Below are 21,935 nucleotides of genomic sequence, written 5' to 3' on the forward strand. Positions count from 1 at the left end.
TCATGGAATGTAAGGTTGTAAATTAGCAGCAGAAGTTGAGTGTAATCATGTGTAAGAGAGTTGAATGTTGAGACAAAGTTTTTTTGGTATGTGTTGTGTCTGGGTATATTTAAGTGGTAGTCGAAATATCAAATATGTGTTGTTTGGGGTTCAAAAGATGTATGCATTGAGAACTTCTGTTTGATTTCTTCTATCTTGGTTGAGTCCACTTATATTTTCAGATCTGTTTTTTTTTCATGATTAATAATTATGATGTTTCTTTTCAGAATTTAATGTTTTCTGTTCTGTGGTTGTGTTTTTATATTTATTTTTAAAAATTATATGATGATATATTTTTCAGGGATATAAAGGGTGCAAATCTACTTGTGGATACTTCTGGGAGAGTCAAACTTGCAGACTTTGGTATGGCAAAGCATGTAAGTTGATTTCACAATTCTAAATATAGTAGGACATGTTTCTTGAATTCCACATATGTACTGATCTTTTTTTATTGTGTCTTATCTATGATTACCTTTAACTCTTTGTTATAAGAGTTCTTGATATTGCATGCACTTACAGCATTAGATCTTCTGACCAGTCTTTATGTAGGCTTAGTTATTAAGTCGGGTATGAAAACTTGTAATATTCTGTGTTAGCATGTAATCTGAACATTGTAGTTTCTTCAAGATGGAGTCTAAGGTACATATAAACTGAGTGAAATATCTATTAGCAGTCATTTTTGTCAGGACTAAACTGTCTATTGGTATGTCATTTCAGTACTAGTTATGAGTAAAAGCTTTTGTCAAGCCTGTTGCTTAAAGCGTCCTAGCAGGTCACCGAGCAGCTACATGGGAGTTTTATCAATCAGAAGTCTGTATAAGTGACCTGGCAAGAAAATTTTGTTGCTTGCATGTAAACCTTTTGGAACAGAGCACAATTTAATATATTACAACCCTAATTTTGAGATAAAAAATGACTTTGCTTGTTTTGAAAATTCAACATGAGCAAGAATTCTCGAAGTCCTCTGTAAGGACTTATCATTTAAGTTATACAAGTACAAGTCGGCATTTCTGGAAAATCTAGAGCAGTAGGTGTTTGTTATTCGTATCCGGCATGCTGCGAACTGTTGGTGCATTGATTGAAACTCATACTTATCCTGGTAAGTATGAAAGAGTCCAGATACTGCTTTTTCAACTCACTTCATTGTTACAAATGTAAATGGCAGAATACTTGAATGAATTAATCAGAGATCAAACTGATTTATATATACAAAGAGGGGAGTCGAATAGAATAGAAACATTCTATTCTAGACTACACCTAAATATTAGAAACATTCTAATATTTACAGAGATATAATAAGATATAATAGTGAGCATTAAAAAGAAACATGAAGGTTATTTTAATACCCCCCCTTAATGCTCAATCTATTTACTACACCAATAGATCCCCTGAATTTAACAAACTTGTCAAGACCAAGGGGTTTAGTGAAAATATCTGCTGATTGCTCTGAGGTAGGAACATAGCGTAACTGAATAGATCCATCTTCTACTAATTGTCGGATGTAATGGCAATGAAGCTCTATGTGCTTGGTTCGTTCATGAAACACTGGGTTCTTGGCAAGTTTGAGTACGCCCTGATTGTCTGAAAACAAAGAAGTCGAACCTGCTTGAGGAATATGCATATCTGCAAGCATCTGCCGGAGCCAAATTGCTTCACAAGCTGCCTTGACAGCTCCTCTATATTCTGCTTCTGTAGAGGAGAGTGCATGTGCTTGTTGCTTCTTACTGGTCCAAGTAACTGCTGCAGATCCGATACTAAACACATAGCCAGAAGTAGATTTCCTATCATCAATTGAGCTGGCCCAATCGGAATCAGTGAGTCCACTGAGCTGAGGAGTAGTACTCCTTGTGTAAAGAAGACCATAATCTAAAGTACCATGTACATAGCGTAACACACGTTTCGCTGCAATCCAATGATCAGTCTTGGGGTTTGTCATGAACTGTGAGATGTAGCTGATTGCAAAACTGAGATCAGGTCTAGTAGTAGTAAGGTAGATGAGACTACCTACTAGCTGCTTGAAGAGTGTTTCATCTACAGGAGGAGAAACAGATTGTGCGGACAATTTCAGACCAGTCTCCATTGGAGTGGAGGCAGATTTGCAATCCTGCATTCGAAACCTATCAAGCAAACTTCTGGCATACTTGGACTGAGACAAAAAAATACTATTGTCAGTCTGCCAAACCTCAATACCTAAACAATAATGAAGCAATCCGAGATTTGTCATATCAAAAGTTCTGCATAGATCCTGTTTGATTTCTAAAATCAAATGTTCTGAATTTCCAGTAATGATCAAATCATCCACATAGACAACAAGAAAAAGAATATCATTACTAGAGTGTTTAATATATAGATTACTGTCTGACGGACTACGCTGAAATCCTTGAGCAACCAAGTAATGATCAATCTTTATGTACCAAGCCCTAGGGGCCTGTTTAAGACCATAGAGGGCCTTCTGGAGTCTGCATACTTTGTGTTCTGAACCGGCAACCTTAAAACCTAGGGGCTGCGTCATGTAGACTTCTTCCTGTAATTCACTATTGAAAAAGGCGCTCTTCACATCCATCTGATGAACTTTCCAACCGTACTGAGCTGCAATTGCAAGAAGAATGCGAATAGTGCTCATCTTGGCTGTCGGTGCAAATGTCTCCTCATAATCAATGCCTTCGCGCTGGGTGAATCCTCGAGCAACAAGTCTAGCTTTGTATTTGTCCAAGGTACCATCTGCATGGTACTTGACCTTATAGACCCATTTACAGCTAATGGGTTTCTTCCCAGGAGGGAGATCTGAAAGAACCCAAGTGTGGTTCTTTTGAAGACTCTGAAGCTCAGAATCCATTGCTTGTTCCCATTCTGGAATTCCTTTGGCCTCTGCATATATCTGGGGCTCAGGGATACTGTGGATGTTGGCCATAAGAGCTATATTAACTGTGTTGTGCTGAAGGCTCTTATTTCTGGAGGTTCTACCCTCAATGAGTTCATCAGGACGAAGATCACTAATCGTTTGAGCCCACCATTTTGGCCGAAGAGTCGAGGAGCCAATATCAGATGCTGACGGAATAGCTGGATGAGAAGCAGGAGCATGAGTTGTATTATCTGGAAGTGACTGAGGTGGTGTATCAGTAGCATCAGATGACTCATATAAAATAGAAGAACCCAAGTCAGAGATTGCTGAAGACTGAATCTCGGAATGTGGTGGGGAGTCAGAGAGCGGAAATGGTCCAAATTCCTCATCAAACACAACATCACCACTGAAGATTAAACGATCAGTATTTACATCAATCAGTCTGTAGACCTTATGTGTGTGACTGTATCCTGTAAACATAAGTTTCTGGCTTTTGGAATCCAACTTAGTGCGTTTGGCATCAGGAATCCATACATATGCCAGAGAGCCAAAAACTTTCAAATGGTTGATCCTAGGTTTGCGACCAGACCAGGCTTCCTCAGGAGTCTTATGATTAACTGCAAGGGTGGGTGACCGGTTAAGAAGGTAGACAGCTGTGGATACTGCTTCTGCCCAATATTTTCTGGGAACATTTCTATGTTCTAGCATAGTCCTAGCCATTTCTGTGATGGTACGGTTTCGACGCTCTACAACACCATTTTGCTGAGGGGTGTGAGGTGTGGTGAACTGACGTCTAATGCCATGAGTAGTACAGAAGGCAGAGAAAGCAGAAGAACAGAATTCCCCCCCATTATCGGTCCTAAGAGTACGGATGGAGGAACCAGACTCTTTTTCTACTAGAGCTTTAAACTGCTGAAATACAAGAAAGGCATCTGATTTTTGCTTAAGAAAATATACCCACATTTTGCGACTGAAATCATCCACAAAGAGTAAAAAATACCTGTTCCCAGTAATAGAAGGAGTATTCATAGGACCACATACATCAGCATGGACTAGCTGGAGTACTTTGTATGCCCGCCATGATTCACCATTCTTAAATGTTGTCCTATGTTGCTTCCTTGCTTGGCAAGCTCCGCAAACGCGATGGTTCTGGGTCTGAATATTAGGTAGGCCATGGACTAAATTATCTTGAGCAAGTTGTGCTAGATATTGAATGTTCAGATGACCGTATCGCTGATGCCAGAGACTGCTGAGAGCGGATGATTCGGCGATGAAGGCATGCTCAAGGGAATCGCCTGAATCTACAAGCCTATAAATACCATGATCCTCAAGACCGAAAGCAAGGGTAGTGCGGGAAACACTTTCAATAATCGAACACTTATTTCCACTGAAAACGACATCCAACTGAGGAGAGTGCTTCATAATCTGACTAACAGACAGAAGATTATGTTTCATGCCAGGAACATAACATACATTGAGAAACATGAGTTTTCTTCCTCCAGACTGAATTTGAACATTGCCCTTGCCGACAATATTGTATTTTTCACTGCCTCCAAAGATTACTGAGTCAGAATAGGGAGTGAATTCAACAAACCAATCACGCCTATGAGTGAAATGTCGGGAGGCACCAGAATCGATGTACCAAGCAGAAGATTTCACATGATTTGCAGGTATGCTGGCCATAAAGGCATGGTAGATAGATTCTTTCTGCTCTGAGTGTTGGGCAGCATTGGCGTGCTGTTTGATTGAGTCCAACTTTTGATGCTGCTGATATAGATGCTTATAATATGTGAATATTTCAAATGGCACAAACTTCGAGGTGAGAAAATGAAAGACCCAGAAAAATTGGAGAAGTAACCAGAAAAGAGCTCGAAAAACCCAGAAATAAAATGTTGTCGAAATCCGGATCCGCTGGCTCGAAAATTGAGGCACAAAAAACGAGGCACCCACAAAAATCTGATGAAGACCCATTTGAGATTTCAAAAAACCCACCAAGAATATGTGCTCAAAATTTTTTTCCGAAGTCAAAAACTAGGGTTTCGAGCAGAATAACAGTCGGCAGCCAAAAAGGTCAAAAAGGCAGAAAAAAGATGTTTGCAGGTGAAAAAAACAACAAAACCCAGCAGCTGAAACGCGAGCAGAATATCCAACAGGGATAGACAGACCCGTTTTTGAAAAAAAACCCAAAAAATCCCACTTTTTGAGATCTGGATGTGAACAGATTTGAAAAAACGACCTCCAGATTTGAAAAAACGACCTTCAGATTTGTGACTTACAGACTAAGCTACGGGTTTCCAAGAACGCTAGTAGCTGAAGACACAATTTTTCAATCGATTGCACAGAGGGTTTAAACCCTAGCTCTGATACCATGTTACAAATGTAAATGGCGGAATACTTGAATGAATTAATCAGAGATCAAACTGATCTATATATACAAAGAGGGGAGTCGAATAGAATAGAAACATTCTATTCTAGACTACACCTAAATATTAGAAACATTCTAATATTTACAGAGATATAATAAGATATAATAGTGAGCATTAAAAAGAAACATGAAGGTTATTTTAATATTCATTAGGCATTTTTGCTTACAGCTTGTTTTGGACTGCCAGTATTGGAGTACAACAACTAGGACGTGTAAGAATTTTTAACTTGGTTTCTCATCTTCATAGTCCATAATTAGCAACAACTAATTTTACGATCTTGGTAAGCACTTAAATCCTTTTTGTAAGCAAAACATTTAATTGATATTGGGGATGCCATGCTATCCAATGCAGCCAATTGTTCACATTGTCATATTTGTTATTCTCCAGCCATTTTATCCACGGCTAGGTTGTTGCCTCTGATGTCTTATGATCAATGAGAACTAATTTGTATAGCTTTTTTTCTAACCTTTCCCCAGTTTAATATGCAATTTTAGATGCTTTTTGTTGATCATAGATGTGCACCATGATAACTTTAATGGTGCTTTTGTGTATATCAAAGTGCTTACTACTTTTGTTTCTTGTAGAATAATATTTTTACAGTTGAACATGAATGCACATTTCCAAGTTATGGGTGCACTGACTCAGAAAGGCAAGGGAACTTTATCTTGCCTTTGCTTGTAGAGTACGAATATGTTTTGATGGTTTTTAGGTTAGGGTAGAATAGTAGATTCACCATGTTCAGATACTAGATAGTGACTTTTTAACAATATATATAGCATACACAATGACTTAACTTTTTAGTTTTAATATATTGGCATTCCCAAAGAGAGACTGTTGAAATGAAATTTAAAAAAATGAGTGTGCTATTCTGAAACGTAATTAGAACTAACAATAACATTGCAAAATGAAATGTGTGCAACCCATAAAGAAAGGCAAAGGAGAATTAATGAATCAAGCTCATTGATTTACAGCCTTTGTTTTGAATTGTCTTCTTTAATGCAAATGTCACTTGCAGGTAAGTGGCCCTTCATGCCCCCGCTCATTTAAAGGAAGTCCATATTGGATGGCACCTGAGGTGTGGTGCTGTCTCAAATTGTATTCTCACTTTATTATTTTTGTCTGGTTGTTATCTATGTTGAAGCTCTAAAACCTTAGAATGCATATTTGCAATATGCAGATTATGACGCAGGGTAGCCCAGGCCATGATCTTGCTGTTGACATATGGAGCTTAGGATGTACCATTATAGAAATGGCTACGGGTAGACCTCCATGGAGTGAATATGAGGGGGTGAGTGTGGTAAAATGTTTTAGCATTCAGATGAATTTAGATAATCTTTGTAGGGGGATTTGTATTTCCATTGTTTTGGTATAACTGAAATGCTTTGGATACATTGTGAGCTCTAGCAGACATCCTTTTGAATGGATACTAAAAGATAGACTGCTCTGCCTTTAGCTTTATGTTCCTTTACTATATTAGTTTCAAAGTCTATTGCAAAAATTAGAACACATTATTTTAATATTCTATATGTTATTATAGTTTTTGTAATTGAATAATTTGAAGTCATTCACTATCATGGTGTTGAATATGTACTGTTAAATTTTCGTTTTTATTTTGTGAATTAGAACAAGTCTCTTGAGTGTATACTTTTGCGTCTTACCAGCTGAGATTTCATGTCTAAGTTAATGATCTATATTAACTTTTCAAAATATCAAAAGCTTTTATACAACAACATAATGGCAATACGGATATGGTGATATTAAGCTTGCTTGTGAGAAAGGGTGGAAAGTTGAAACATATGTAATTTTTGTAATAACTCAATTCCTGGATGAATATACGATAGGTTATTTGAACTACTTGCAATACTCTTAGTGATGATGACTCTTATATTGTATGTCCTATTGATTAATCATATTGGTGGTGAGCAGGCAGCAGCAATGTTCAAGGTTTTCAAGAATGAAGTCCCCCCAATACCAGAATTTTTGTCACCTGAGGGAAGGGATTTTATCAGATGCTGCTTGAGGCGAAATCCTGCAGAAAGAGCTACAGCATTTCAACTACTTGATCATTTGTTTGTGAGAGATGCTTCACATCATGAGAGTTCCGATCCTCTAACATCTGCGACAGCTTCTATTAAGTCTCTGGTAAAGTATGACATTATATTACAGCTACTTTTCCAGAGTCATTTCCGCATGTGCTTTCAAATAATACCTTGGGTCATTTTTGCATTGTGTAACACAGGGTACGAAAGAGAAAAATGTATATACTAGTGCTGTGGTGACCTCACCAGGGATACATTCAGGGAATGGAAAGCAACAACAATTGCTTAGGTTATATTTAGATTTCTTGAAATCTTAATGTTTCAGTTCCTTGATTCACCTACTCTTCCTTGCTGACTCCCATCCCATCAACTTTTTTATATTGCAGTGGTAGTGCTCAGTCACAAATTGGAACATTTGTTCCATCTTCAAATGCTCCACTGTCACCCTGTTCTACACTCGAGTCACATAACTTGTTTCCTTCACGATCAAGTACTACATTGCCAACAGTCCCATTAACAGGAAATGCATCAAGTCGACATGTTACATGCGGTATGAATGAAGTTCATTTGAACTTATCAGTATTACCTAATACAAGGAATGGGGGTGTGGCAATTTCTCAAATGGTTGATCATTCAGAAGCTTGCAGCAATTTCAACCTTTATTCTCCCGGGCCTATTTTCCATAGAACAGAAGTCAGTCCAATGAGGAGGAATTGCAGAAGCGATGATATAACATCAAAAAGATTAGATAGCCCATCGCAGGACTCAGACAACAATAAACAAAATCATCTTCAAGGAATGGCACCTGAAATTTCATCACAACAGTCTTCCAAGAGAGTATCATATCCAAATCCTTATTCATAGGATCATTTGATGGTTGACTGAACTGCCAGCTTTGTTTTTTTTCATAAAAGGTGAGACCTCTTTTTATTTTTATCTCTGTTTCAAACTTCCAGGTGTTCAGATTTTGCTAGTATTTGGGGTGTTAAGCAATTTTTTTATATGGAGGAGTTAATATTTCTGAATTGCTGTATTAGTCCTGCTGATAACTGGAGTGTTTGGCAGCTTTCTTTCAAAGAAAGCTCGAAGTATCTCATGTATATGTCTGAATTGCTGCATTAGTCCTGCTGATAACTGGAGTGTTTGGCAGCTCTCTTTTAAAGAAAGCTTGAAAGTTGAAGTATCTCATGTATATGTATCTTTTTTCTTTTGCAGAAATTGGAAATTGCCTTTGTGTTTTATCAATGAAATGACTTATCTTTTGTCTGGAAATAGAAACTACAGTTGGGTGCCATTGTAACAAGTTTCACCTAAACATTAGCTTCGTCTGCATCCCTTGTGCGTCCTTCTTGGTTGCTGCTAAACTTGAAAGCTACAGTTAGCCACCATTTTGATATCACATCTTATATCATGAGTCTCCTAGAATACATGATATTCACCAATTACTTATAAAATGATTGATATCGCATCTGATATCATAAGTTTTGGTCTCCCAGAATATCAATGAATGATATTCACCAAATGCTCTTTGAGTAATGGCCTTCCAGAATGCTGATATTGTTGAGATCATATAGTTTGTTTTTTACAAATGTAATAACATTGCCATTGTAATTGGTTTGTTCCAAATGCAGATTTGAAGACTTATAAATATGAGAGGAGGAGACATGAAGAGACATGTCTCTATGGTTATTAGATAATAATAATATATTAACAATAATATAAATAACCTTATATATAACATATATACTATATAATATATATAATATAATATAATATAACATATTATATATTCTATATATAAGAATATTTGTCTAAATGATGATTTACCATCAACAATGTATCTCATGATCGAATCAATCTGACTGAAGCTACAAACTTAATAGAGATGCGGGATATTCACCCAAATATAGTGAGTAATGGCCTTCCAAAACATCAAGCCACGTGATATTCACCAAGTACTCTGTGTAATGGCCTTCCAGAATATCAATTTGCATAACATTCACCATGTACTCAAAAAATATTTATAAAGGTATGTGCACACGCATTCTCATAATGCTTTTCATGTAAACATCCAACATGCAAAGTATAATCTATCATGATCTGCATAGATATTGTAAGATATCCATCATAATAGAAAATTAAGTTATTGTAAGATCATCACCATTCAATAACTTTTGCAAATACAAGTGACATCATTTGGAAGTAGGCCCATTAAATCATGCGGTCACACACATGATACCAAAAACTTACATGAAGTCAAAACTCCCTCTAATTCTGATATGATCAGAATCTTTAAAAATCAATAGAAACATATCTTCTATCTGCTCCTTCAGACAAATGTGTCAGGCTCCCTCTGAACATCAATCTTCGGAGCTCCTTTACCTTTGAAGAAGTGTCAAACTCCCTTTGAATATGATATCAGTCTCCATTTTCCTGCAATATCATTCTCAGAGGAAAATATCAAGACACAGAGCTTTTATAGAAAATCACTTTTACTAATCAATTTTATGATATTAATATCACATTATATATCATAGCGCTTGTACCTTTGTTTATTATCTCATTAGAGTAGAGAAACTTATTTCATAATTATTAATCCCAATATATATCGGATATACTTGTTAGTTTCATTAATAAATTGAAAACTTCTTACTAATGTCACATATGATAATCTAAGGTGACCAATTTCCAGAATCTATATTCACTAATTTCTCATAAGAAATAAACAATTAATACTTACCTCTTAACTTTATAGGATAAACATTCCTATAAGTGGTGTGACTAACATATTCACTTCCTTGTTGCTGATGTGGCCACACAAGAATTTTATTGGTTTGATTGTTTCTTATTGGCCTTTATCCGCCACCTCTATGCTTGTCTCCCTTGTTGTTTTAAAGAGTTCCTTACTGTAAGGTGGTGGCACTCAGATTATTTTATTCACTATCCTATTTCCTTAGATTCTATATCCTTTTATTTTAAAATCCTCCCCTTGTTTGCGCATAGGTGATGTGGCTTAGCATAACCTCCTATCCACATCAATGTTTAATCCCCTCACTCTAATGCTATTGCCTTTTTCCTTGCGGCACTATCCATTGTTCCATTTCATTTGATGTTCATGGTCTTTGACGCTTCTTTATTTCTCTCTTCTTGGTATTTAATGTTTTATAACCTCCTGTTCCCCTTCTAAGTATTCTCCTTTAATGTTTTTCCTTATTTCTTCGTTATATATTGCTGTGTACCTTGACTATGGAACACATTTATGTCTTGGAGCCATGCGACTAACATTTGTGTGGCAATCACTCCCATCAGCAGACGTCTCTCTCATCTTTATCATCGTGATCTTTGTTTTTTAAGTGTAGTCTCAGGAAAGTCTGAGTGCAAAGGAAATGAGGGCATGTGAAATAATATAACACCGTCTGTAGAAGACCAGTTATCTATAATTTTCATGCGGTCTTCAAGGTTCACCTTTCAATTTCAGTGGTCTTCTGTGTAATGCTTTGATTGCGTTTGGGTGGAATCACATGAGCAAGATAATCTACGCATCTGAGATTTTAGTGGGCTGCTGACTCGGCACTCCTATGTTCAGATTAAAATCTGTTTCTAATATGGATGACCATAGTTTGACGCCTCCCAAACTGGAGAATGTTTACAATCATGCAATATTTCGTTTATTTTAATATCCTCCTATCATATCAGGTCTGTGATGTTAACAGATTCTCTGACAAGTACCTGTTGCGTTCAACTCTATTCCATTGAGAGAATAATGTTGGTATGCACTAACTTTTGTGGCTAAGGCAAAGTCCACCCAATCAAGAAGCAAACTTCACAAATGTCCTAGCTTCAATATATTTTTCTGAAGTATTCGCCCTGTACTCTGAATACTCCATATTGGTGTCAGATTGTACTCCGCTTGCATCCATGATACTCCTTCGAGGGCCATGGACAGACCATAGCCCAAGCACCAATGGTGCAAGATTCCCACAATTGGAGAAGAGGGGTCACATGGGAGATTAACTGAAATTAGTTGGGATCAACCAGTGCATTCAGTGTATCTTGTGAATATCCTTCCTGAAGCTCTTTCACTCATTATATAATATGCTGTAATTGTTCTCTCTTTTTTTTAACTATTTTTTAAAGGTTTTAAGTATCTCCTCTGATATCTTCTATTGCTAGACGAGGACTCATGGCATATTGATAAAATTCATATGACAGTCAAACTGTGCACTCGCTATAAAATAATTATGTCTTTGTAAAGCTGTAGTTTCCAAAATATCTCTTGTAGTGGTGTCGCCTTAAGGAATCGATATTTATAAGATCTTAGAAATATTTACGGATGTGTATACATATCTTTCAATTCCAATTCCCGTTGAATTTTCCTTAACGAGTCTTTACGAATCTAATGGTTCATTTGGAGATGTCAGAGGAGCTCGTTGAACATTGTCCAAATCTGCCCAGATGCTCCATAATGGCTGAGTATCCACCACATTACAGTCACTGCTCAACCTGGTAAGATAATAAAAGAGTTCTATATTCAGAATAATTTCTTCCTTTTTTCTATTCAATTTACATCTGCAATTAGGCTTCGATACCATGTTATTTTTATGAGGATCGCTTGTAGATGTAATAGCACTGCCATTATGTTTGGTATGTGTTTTCCAAATGCATCGATCTCTTTTAATTTGTATCAGGGATAAAACGAGAAGAGACATGTCCCTTCATGGGACATGTCTATTTGTTAAAATTTAATATAATGACAAACTTAATCATAGTTGTATATATATATATATATATATACATATAGATCACTGTAGTTCCATTAATTTCTCTTTGATCTCACAGGTTTATCCTACTAAAGCTACCAAAACATCAACAAAAAAAAAAATAAAATAAAAAAAATGTATGTGATTAAATTTGTTATTATATTAATAATCTGATTAATGAATAGAAATGTTGGGACATGTCTATTCATGGCTTATGCTCAATATAAATTTAAGAGGTTGCTGCATTTGAAAAACACATACCACATATGGCAGTGCCATTACATTTGTAGCGATCCGAAAAAACCAACATGGTATCGGAGCAGGCCGTTAACTGGGAATAATGAGAATACAAAGGTTGACAGAATTGTTAAATTGAAGTTTGTGATCCTTATATCTACCAGAGTAAAAGAGGAACACAATTCATCTCAGTTGAGAATCACAAGAACTTTGGAACCAAATCTGGAAGGAGATCGGAGAACACACAGTCCAAAATTAATAGACAACGACTTCTTCTCAGCTATGAAGTCTTATCAAGCATGTGGAGAATACACTTCAACATCCTCTCTTGTAAATGGGAAATCACCATGTAAGCAACCCGAACAGAAATGGAACCAACTAACAATGTTACACCGTCTATTGCCTAGGGAAGAAATCAGGGTAGAAAATTGTTTGGAGATTATCTGTTGGATCTCCATAATGAGAAGTTTCATCTCATAAAATATTCAGATCAGAGAAGAAGACTTTAATATCAACTTAAAATAAATATCATTTCACTTCATCGTTCTAGAGATGAATTACAATAGCAGAATAATCGCAGAGGATGTTGCATATATCACACTCCTGATAATTATCCTTGTATCAATGGCTGCAAATATATATTTAAAATAAGGGGAGATCGAATGGTGGTAATAATTATTAAAACTCATCCATGGTTGGAGGGGAAGAAGTATACAGAATATATGGATTTCAATCAGAGGATGGTGTCCATAATCAACAATGGGAGATAAAGTAAAAATGGAGCATACATTCCCATCCCCCATATCAACTTAATTGGATGCATACAGAGGTTGGAAGATAATGTATGTGACACGAATAAAATATAATAGATATATATATAAAATCGTGTGAGGAGACACATAGCTCATTGATCGATCAGAGTCAATAAAATTCATTTCCTAATCACAGGTGAATATAATAAATTAAGGACGTAGAGAGATGACACCCTACATGCAAGGATTTCTGCGGTCACATCCATCAATTCGCTTTATCTGTGCATACGTCCAACTTTTTATATCCATACTATACAATCAAGTGTCTATTCTATTTAAATGTGACTAACATTACTTTGGAGAGACATGACACTCACATATATTGACCTTATCATCATTCAGTCATGGAATAAAGAAAATAATTAACTCTATATGCAAGGCAATATAAAAGCTGCGACCACACTTATCAGACAGAGAAAGATGTAATGATAGCGGTTGATATGTTAGTATTAATAATGTAACAGTGGTTCTGAATGATCACACAAATGAGGCAGCGATAAGACAGAGACTTGTGCGGTGATACTGGACAGAGTATATATGCAGCTGCATGAAGACTAAGATGGTTCTAGCATGATTAGAAATGGATAGTTTCAGCATTCGTTAGAGGCTACCTTGGAAAGAGAGGGAGTATTGATATTAGCATCAAGAGGATGAACCAAGAAGTATAAAAGTTTGCGTAAGGGATATTAAGTGAGATAAGTATCTTCTGATTATTATATATTGAGAACTACCTCTATTTAGTTTTGTCATTAATCTCTTATTTCTTTTCCCTACATACTATAAGAGCTTTTTGCCTTGATATTTTCCTCGGAGAATGTTCTTGTAGGAAAAGGGAGATTGATATTAGAGTCTGAGGGAGTTTGGCACTTCTTCAAAGGCAATTTTGGATGAGGAGCTTAGAAGATTGATATTAAGGAGTCTGAAAATCCATGTGAGTAACTACATTTTGATGGTGTGTACCCCCTTTGTACATCATGAGGAAGTGCCGGCTTCCAAATGATCATCACTTGTATTTGCAGAAGCTATTCAAAGGTGATGATCTTACAATAACTTAATTTTTTTATTATGATGGATATCTTACAATGTTTATGCAGATCATGATAGATTATACTTTGCTTGTGGATGTTTATGTGGTAAGCATTATGAGAATGTGTGTGCACATACCTTATAAACATTTTTTGAGTATGTTGTGAATGTTATTGATGTTTTGGAGGGCCACTACATAGAGTACTTGGTCAACATCATGTGATTTAATGTTCTAAAAGACCATGACTCAAAGTACTTGGTGAACATCTCAACATTCTGGAAGGCCATTACTCAAAAGAGTATTTGGTGAAGGAGGCCAATACTTATGATATGAGATGTGATATCAAAACTTTAGAGTATTTGGTGAATATCATGTGTTTATTTTGGGAGTCCAATACTCATGGTATCAGATGTGATATCAAACTTTTTTGAGTAATTGGTGAATATTGAATGTCCATATTCTGGGAGACCAATACTCATGATATTAGGTGTGATATCAAAACTTTGAGTACTTGGTGAATATTGAATGTCGATATTTTGGGAGACCAATACTCGTGATATCAAAATGTTACTAGAAGACCAATACTCTCGATATCAAATGTGATATAAAAATAGTGGAGATATACTGATCAATGATGTCCTTAAAATTTGCCATTTCCAAATATTACCAATGGTGTAATATCTATCTCATGTTTATCCTCCCCAGCTAAGAGGGAGTGTTGATGTTTGATAGCTTCTGTCGGATAAACCTATATATAATTATATGAGATATAATTTATATATATGACGTAGTGCAAGGCAGGAAAATCCCCAAAGGAGATGTCCAAACCCCTAAGAAACAACCACACAACGTAAACACGATAGAAAACCAACAATAATGCAAGATCTGATATCAAATCACAACTCTTTATTCATAGATATAATTGATTGCATGCAATATGCCTGGCTGTAAGGCCTTTCGGGTTAGGGTCAAATACAAACAACAATTACAAAATCAGTTCCTGCAAGATCCAACAAGATCCACTTACAACTTGATTCCAACTAGTCTAGATTATAGTTCCAAGAATTACGACAATTCACGCGATTCACCAATTCGATTCAACCCAAACGATTTTTTGTGAATCGGTGAACCGAATCAGCGATAAAGGGTTTATGAAATAAGTTGCTCACTAAATTTCAAGGGTTTTTTTAATTTTTTGATTCGTGGGCAATTCGATTTCGATTCATGACCGATTCATGATTCGGCCTTGCCTATTCCGATCCAATTCCGATTCTTGTTACTTTGGTCCAGATCCACAACTGGCTAAGAACACCAAGAAAATCCACACTTGTTCCCTTAGGTCCACTAAGTAATTCCTTTGGTTCTCAAGCGGCAGCCCTAGCTCTTCAAAATTTGCATCTACACAATCCCCTTCACTCCTACGAATGAAAATTAAATTCCTAGCTATGCTAAAGACTCCACAAAACACCTTTCTATACCCAACTAAGGCACAAGTTCACCCAGCTCATTACAAACTAAATTAAATCCCTTACATTAAATATAGGTCAAGCCACAAGTTGGCTACAACGCTAAATTAAATACCCATACATAAATTAAATGTCAAAAGTCGGCTCACAGACAACTGGGCACCAACAAAACCAAGACCAAACCGAGTATCAACAAAACCAAGTTGAGCACCAGTAAATTCCCAAGCATTGCCGAGCTCTAGAGACCACGTCGAGTTCTAGAGACCATGCCAAGTTCCCAAACCATGTTGAGCAGTAGTATTTGCCAAGCTCCACAACTTAAAGCCAAAATCCCTCCAAACATGCAGGATTGCAAGTAAGCCTAGGATGCTCCTGCATCAGACACCCCAAGTTCGAAAAGATGTTCTCAGTAGCTAGAAGAACATACATAAATTCCAGATTGGTTTTTCACATACATATCCTCTAAGTCTTAAACTTGTACACTCTTTCTCTTATTCTTCTTTTACTTTTTCACATCCATCTTAGGTGTGCTATAGGTCTGCTTTCCATGCTGATCTCCAACCTTCTCAGAATTTGCCAACTCAACTCGCCTGCCATACTCAGGTTCCTCCCACCGAGTTCTTCATTCTGTAAAGGAATTAGGGAAAACTTCCTGTCACCTTTCTCAATAGTAAACACATTCTTGACAGAATCATGCACAACCCTGCAATCATACTACCAAGGTCTACCAAGCAACACATGACAACTGTTCATATCCGCAATATCACACAACATTTGATCCTTATACTGCCTAATCTGGAAATCAATAAGGCATTGTCCCTCACTTCCAAAGCATGTTGACCTTGCAACCAACCAATTCTATAAGGATAAGGGTGTCTTACTCTCTTCAAACCAAGTTTTTGAATCATCTTCTCAACAACAAGGTTATCAGTACTACCACCATCCACAATCACCTTACAGACTTTGCCACCAGACTTGCAACGAGTCTTGAACAAACTACTCCTTTGACAAGAATCCAATGTTCTCTTACCCACCAGTACTTGCCGAGCCAACAAATTCTCTCCTTGCTCAGGCTGACTGTCCTGGACTTCAACCTCATTCACAACAGCCACTGTCCTACCAATTGGACATTCAAAAGATCTATGCCCTTCTTTGCCACATTTGAAACGATTACCTCTGAACACACCTCCACTTGTCCTCCTTTTCTGATCAATAGGTTTTGGTTCACCTTCAACACTCGGTTTAGCTTGTGCTAAGAGATCTTGCTTCTCCTTCCCTCTAGCATTACCTTGACTTTTCCTCTTTAATTTATGTTCTGCCTTCAGGGCATACTGATAAGCATCCTCAACTGAAGAGATATTCAACATACCAACCTCATCCTGAATATTGAATCTCAAACCATTAATATACCGAGCTACCTTTTCCTTTGACAATTCTCTATGATCAGACCAAATAGTCAACTTGTAGATCTCCTCGGCATAATCTTTCATAGACATATCCTTCTATTTCGGATTCTGCAACCTTTTAAACAACTCAGGTTCATAATTAGCAAGAATTTAATATACCGAGCTACCTTTTCCTTTGACAATTCTCTATGATCAGACCGAATAGTCAACTTGTAGATCTCCTCGGCATAATCTTTCACAGACATATCCTTCTATTTCGGATTCTGCAACCTTTTAAACAACTCAGGTTCATAATTAGCAAGAATGAACTTAGCATTCAGTTTAGTCACCATCAATCTCCATCTAGAGATCTTCATTTCACCTTCTTCCTCTTTGTCTCTTTGCAGTTCCTTTCACCAAAAAGCAACATGTCCCTTCAACTTAGTTTGTGCCAACCTCACTCTGAGTGGATCTTCAATATCATCAAGCTCAAAGTAGTTTTCCAATTCACCAATCCAATCAATTAGGTCTTCAAAAGTCAGAGTACTTGAGAAATTAGAAACCTCCATCTTATGCTTTAGCTTCAACTGAGATCTAGGTCTAGCAAATTGACCAGCTCTAATTCCAATAGGTCTCTCCACATGATTAGTTTTGTCCTCACCACTCGATCCAGCAACTTCGAAGTCTTCGACAACTTCCTCATAACTACCTTTAGTGACCACATGCCTAGGTACACCACCTAAAGCACTTAAAATTTCAGCATTCATGTCACTCTTCATCAATGCAATCTCAAATTTGAATTCTGCTCTAATCTTCTCTGAGATCCTTTCTTCCATAGCATCACTAAGATCATCAATTGCCCTAGGTCCAATCTTCTTGGAGGCATTTTCCAAAATTTTAGCAAACCCTAAGCAACAGATCCACCAATCTAGAAGATCAATCAACCACAAGATCAACTTTCTCTGCAAGTCTTGGTGTAAAGTGCCACAACTTCGGTGATTTGTCCACACACTCAAGAACAACCTTCGCTTTTATACCACTTGATGCAGTGCAAGGCAGGAGAATCCCCAAAGGAGATGTCCAAATCCCCAACAAACAACCACACAGCGAAACACGATAGCAAACCAACAATAATGCAAGATTTGATAGCAAATCACAACTCTTTATTCATAGATATAATTGATTACATGCAATATGCCCGACTGTAAGGCCTTCCGGGTTAGGGCCAAATACAAACAACAATTACAAAATCAGTTCTGCAAGATCCAACAAGATCCACTTACAACTCGATTCCAACTAGTCCAGATCCACAACTGGATAAGAACACCAAGAAAATCCACACTTGTACCCTTAGGTCCACCAAGTAATTCCTCTGGTTCTCAAGCCACAGCCCTAGCTCTTCAAAATTCGCATCTACACAATCCCCTTCACTTCTTTGAATGAAAATTGAATACCCAGCTATGCTAAAGACTCCACAAAACCCCTTACTTATACCCAATAAGCCACAAGTTGGCCCAACTTATTACAAACAAAATTAAATCCCTTACATTAAATATAGGTCAAGCCACAATTCGGCTACAACACTAAATTAAATACCCATACATAAATTAAATGCTAAAAGTCGGCTAACAGACAACTTGACACCAACAGAATCAAGATCAAACCGAGTGTCGGCAAAACCAAGCTGAGCATTAGTAAATTCCCAAGCATCGCCGAGCTCCAGAGACGTTGCCGAGTTCTAGAGACCATGCCAAGTTCCCAAACCATGTCGAGCATTGGTATCTATCGAGCTCCACAACTTAAAGCCAAAATCCCTCCAAACGTGCATGATTGCAGCAAGCCTAGGATGCTCTTGCATCAATATATGTGCTCCTTATATTTGAGATATAAAGTTATTGTTATATGAGTGTAATATATATATATATATATATATATATATATATATATATATATATATATATATGATTAAATTTGTTATTATATTAATTATCTGGTTAATGGACATGTCTATTCATGGCTTATGCTCAATATAAATTTAAGAGGCTGCTGCATTGGAAAAGCACATACCACATATGTTAGTGCCATTACATTTGTAGTGATCAGACAATACCAACAGTTATGTATCTTGTTTTGCCTATGAAATAAGGTACTTTGTAGCTAGTGCAACTTATTGAATTGCATACATGATTTTGCTTTTCCCTGGAAGCAATGACATTATCACATCATTGAGATCCAATAAATCATAACTATTTCAGATTATATCTTCTTTGTGCAAATGTCTTTGGTTCCATGGGAACTTCTTAAGGGCGTAAAGGAGATAGAAGATGCAAGGTTTATGAAAAAGATGCCTTTGCTCATCATTTCTTGGAGAGTCTCCTTCCTTGTTACTCAAAGATAAATATATGGCTTTTGTAACTGCTAAAGGAATAGTTTGTTGATGTTCACAATACTAAAATTTATCTCCAGCTCACTTTACTTCATTTTTCATGTATGTTGCACAAGGGGTACATCTTTGTCACTTTTACACCACAATAGTTCTCTTCAAGTTTTTGTGTTGATGTTACAGATTTGCATTTTCCTTACTGTGGAAAGTATCTTGGACTATCTCTTCATTACAAGTGCTATTACAACTTTATGACATAAATGCATGGTTATGCTTTATGCAACATGCTGGTACCAAAATTATTTATCATGCTGTGTACCAATAATGCTGTTCAACAAGTTACATAGACTTTTTGTGCAATTTGTGCATCATTCTAGTGTGATGTCCTCACCATGCTTTAATGTTGCCATGAATTCATCATTCCACAAATGATGCTATGGAGGCACATTCAAGCTACAAACCTATGTACGTACAGTAGCTGCCACGATCAAGACATAGAATACATGGTACAGTTACTTTGTTCACGCCAAATTACTCGCTTGAATGGTTGCCAAGTTAGGATATACGTGGTACACAGTCTATATGCCATTTTAAAACAGCTTATATGTGTCATGCGCACGTTTTCAATAAGAATACTGGATGTTTCTTGGAAAATAGATTACGGAAATGAATTTGTAATAATTTTGTGTCTTTTTATATGTGCACACAGATTATAGGGTCCTTTTGGTATTATGTAATCAAGCTTTATTCCTTCTATGTGTTAACATCTAGGGGATGTGTGTGGTACTCCTTGAAGAGATAATAGAAGATTTGAATTTTTGTTTTGGAGGTAATGTTTATGCTCAATGGTCTATTCAAACAAAACTCAAGATTAGTGATATCATCCAGTTTTTATGATATTATTCCTTTAACGGATCAAACATCCTATTTTTTTGTCATTGGAGATTGGAGGACAACCCTATTATTACCATGGCTGGATAGGGGCCATGGCTGGTTAGTGGATAAGGTACATTTCAGTGCTAAGCAATTACACTTAGGGATAGCTGTTCGGAGAGTTCTTATCAGCACCTGTTTGTCTGGGCTATGTGGCACTCTCTTAGTGCCTAGGGAATGTACTAGGGATTAAAATTCGGTAATTCCTTTTGCAGCACCTCTTTGCTGTGAATTTGCTGTTATACTTCTGATATTCATATCACTGTTATTGTTCTAGGAACAGAATTAATAATTTAAGTGTGAGCTTAGACTGTAATAAGAGAAATAAACAGCTATTTGAATAGCTGTTCATTTGTAAGGATTGACAATTCACTCCTGCATATTCTATTAGGCTTATTAAGGGTTAATCTGGTTCCAAATAAGACCTTATCATTAGTATCCTGTGGAGTAAAATCAAATTGAAGTATTCAATGTTTCTAATCAGGGATATTACAATACATGCTGCCTGCATTATGATTTTTTGCTTGCCTACTTTTCTAGAAGTGCTTTTCAACCCCTTTCTTATAACAGTACACGCAGTCAATTGCTCTTCACCTTTCTTGACATGCACATTTGACAAGTTGTGATGATTAAGCGATTAGCTTCTAAAATTCAACACACAAGGCCAAATTTCAGTTTTCAATGCAATTGGTAGTCTTTTTGTAAATCCAGTTGCACAAACTAAATGTAGGAGTGCAGATACATCTAATATGCATCAGTAGAATTTGATTTACAATCTTTTGTTCAAGGGCAATGTAGATCACCAGTTTTGCTTCCTCTAGAAATATTTTTCTTGAGCTGAAGTTTACCATTCTATATAAAGATAAAGAGTAGGAGACGTGCTTATGTATTTTGAGATTATTTGCTTACTTCTCAGTTCTCATTTACAGAATCTATTTCATTGGAAATATAATTTGATGTCTTATGGCTTATGTTTAAATTTTCAAGATAAAATAACAGTTGTTTGTTTCTTACAGGTTACTTTGTAGTGTGAATTGAAGATGCCCATTAAGGTGATCGATAATATACTGCAAAGGGCAATTGAAGTTGGGACAAAGCTGCTGAAAACCCATTAAATGTCTGTGGAACTAGAGATCCTGGGTATCTGCCATCCATTATTAGGTTGCCTGCTCAAAATAAGATGATAATTGCTTTGTAAGAATGGAAGGTTGCAACTTGGGTCTTTAGTATTTTTTTGTATTTTCTTAGAATTCTAGTTTTGTAATATATTGGTCCTTGTATGCAATCCAATTTAATTCCATATAGTTGCGATGGAATTTTTCCAGGCGTGTTCTTGGCTTGTTCTTTTAACCGTCTTTGCTTTTGTTTTTCATTTCCTATGCTCATTTTTTAGTGCTTAATATTGTTTCTTCACACATCAAGCTAGATGAATTGCACAAGTCCATATTTGATCAAACACTAAGATTATGTAGTTCCAGGTTCTCTTCATTCTCATGCCAGGGATGATGTTTTTCAAAGGAACAGTACATATTTATTCATTTCATTTTACTGGTAATTATGACATTTCACCGAATCCTCGTCATCCT

At 36.6% G+C, this 21,935-nt stretch overlaps 1 protein-coding gene across 3 annotated transcripts in view; it reads left to right on the forward strand.

Moving 5' to 3' along the window:
- Positions 1-21,673, forward strand: part of LOC149533375 (mitogen-activated protein kinase kinase kinase YODA-like) — a 34,155-nt gene extending 12,482 nt beyond the window's left edge. For 2 of the 3 annotated variants that reach the window (XM_089807891.1, XM_089807893.1), the window contains exons 6-12: positions 341-416; positions 6,323-6,382; positions 6,485-6,595; positions 7,234-7,449; positions 7,547-7,635; positions 7,733-8,260; positions 21,366-21,673. In XM_089807891.1, the coding sequence (XP_089664017.1) occupies positions 341-416; positions 6,323-6,382; positions 6,485-6,595; positions 7,234-7,449; positions 7,547-7,635; positions 7,733-8,210 (1,030 nt within the window). In that variant the 3' untranslated portion in view covers positions 8,211-8,260; positions 21,366-21,673. Of the gene's footprint in view, positions 1-340; positions 417-6,322; positions 6,383-6,484; positions 6,596-7,233; positions 7,450-7,546; positions 7,636-7,732; positions 8,261-11,767; positions 11,853-21,365 lie in introns of all 3 variants that reach the window. The other variant, XM_089807892.1, reaches the window with a different exon arrangement.
- Positions 21,674-21,935: the final 262 nt, after the last annotated feature.

Source organism: Cupressus sempervirens, chromosome 10 (assembly GCF_028749045.1).
Source record: "Cupressus sempervirens isolate cs-2001-9-10 chromosome 10, ASM2874904v1, whole genome shotgun sequence".
NCBI classification, from domain to species: Eukaryota; Viridiplantae; Streptophyta; class Pinopsida; order Cupressales; family Cupressaceae; genus Cupressus; species Cupressus sempervirens.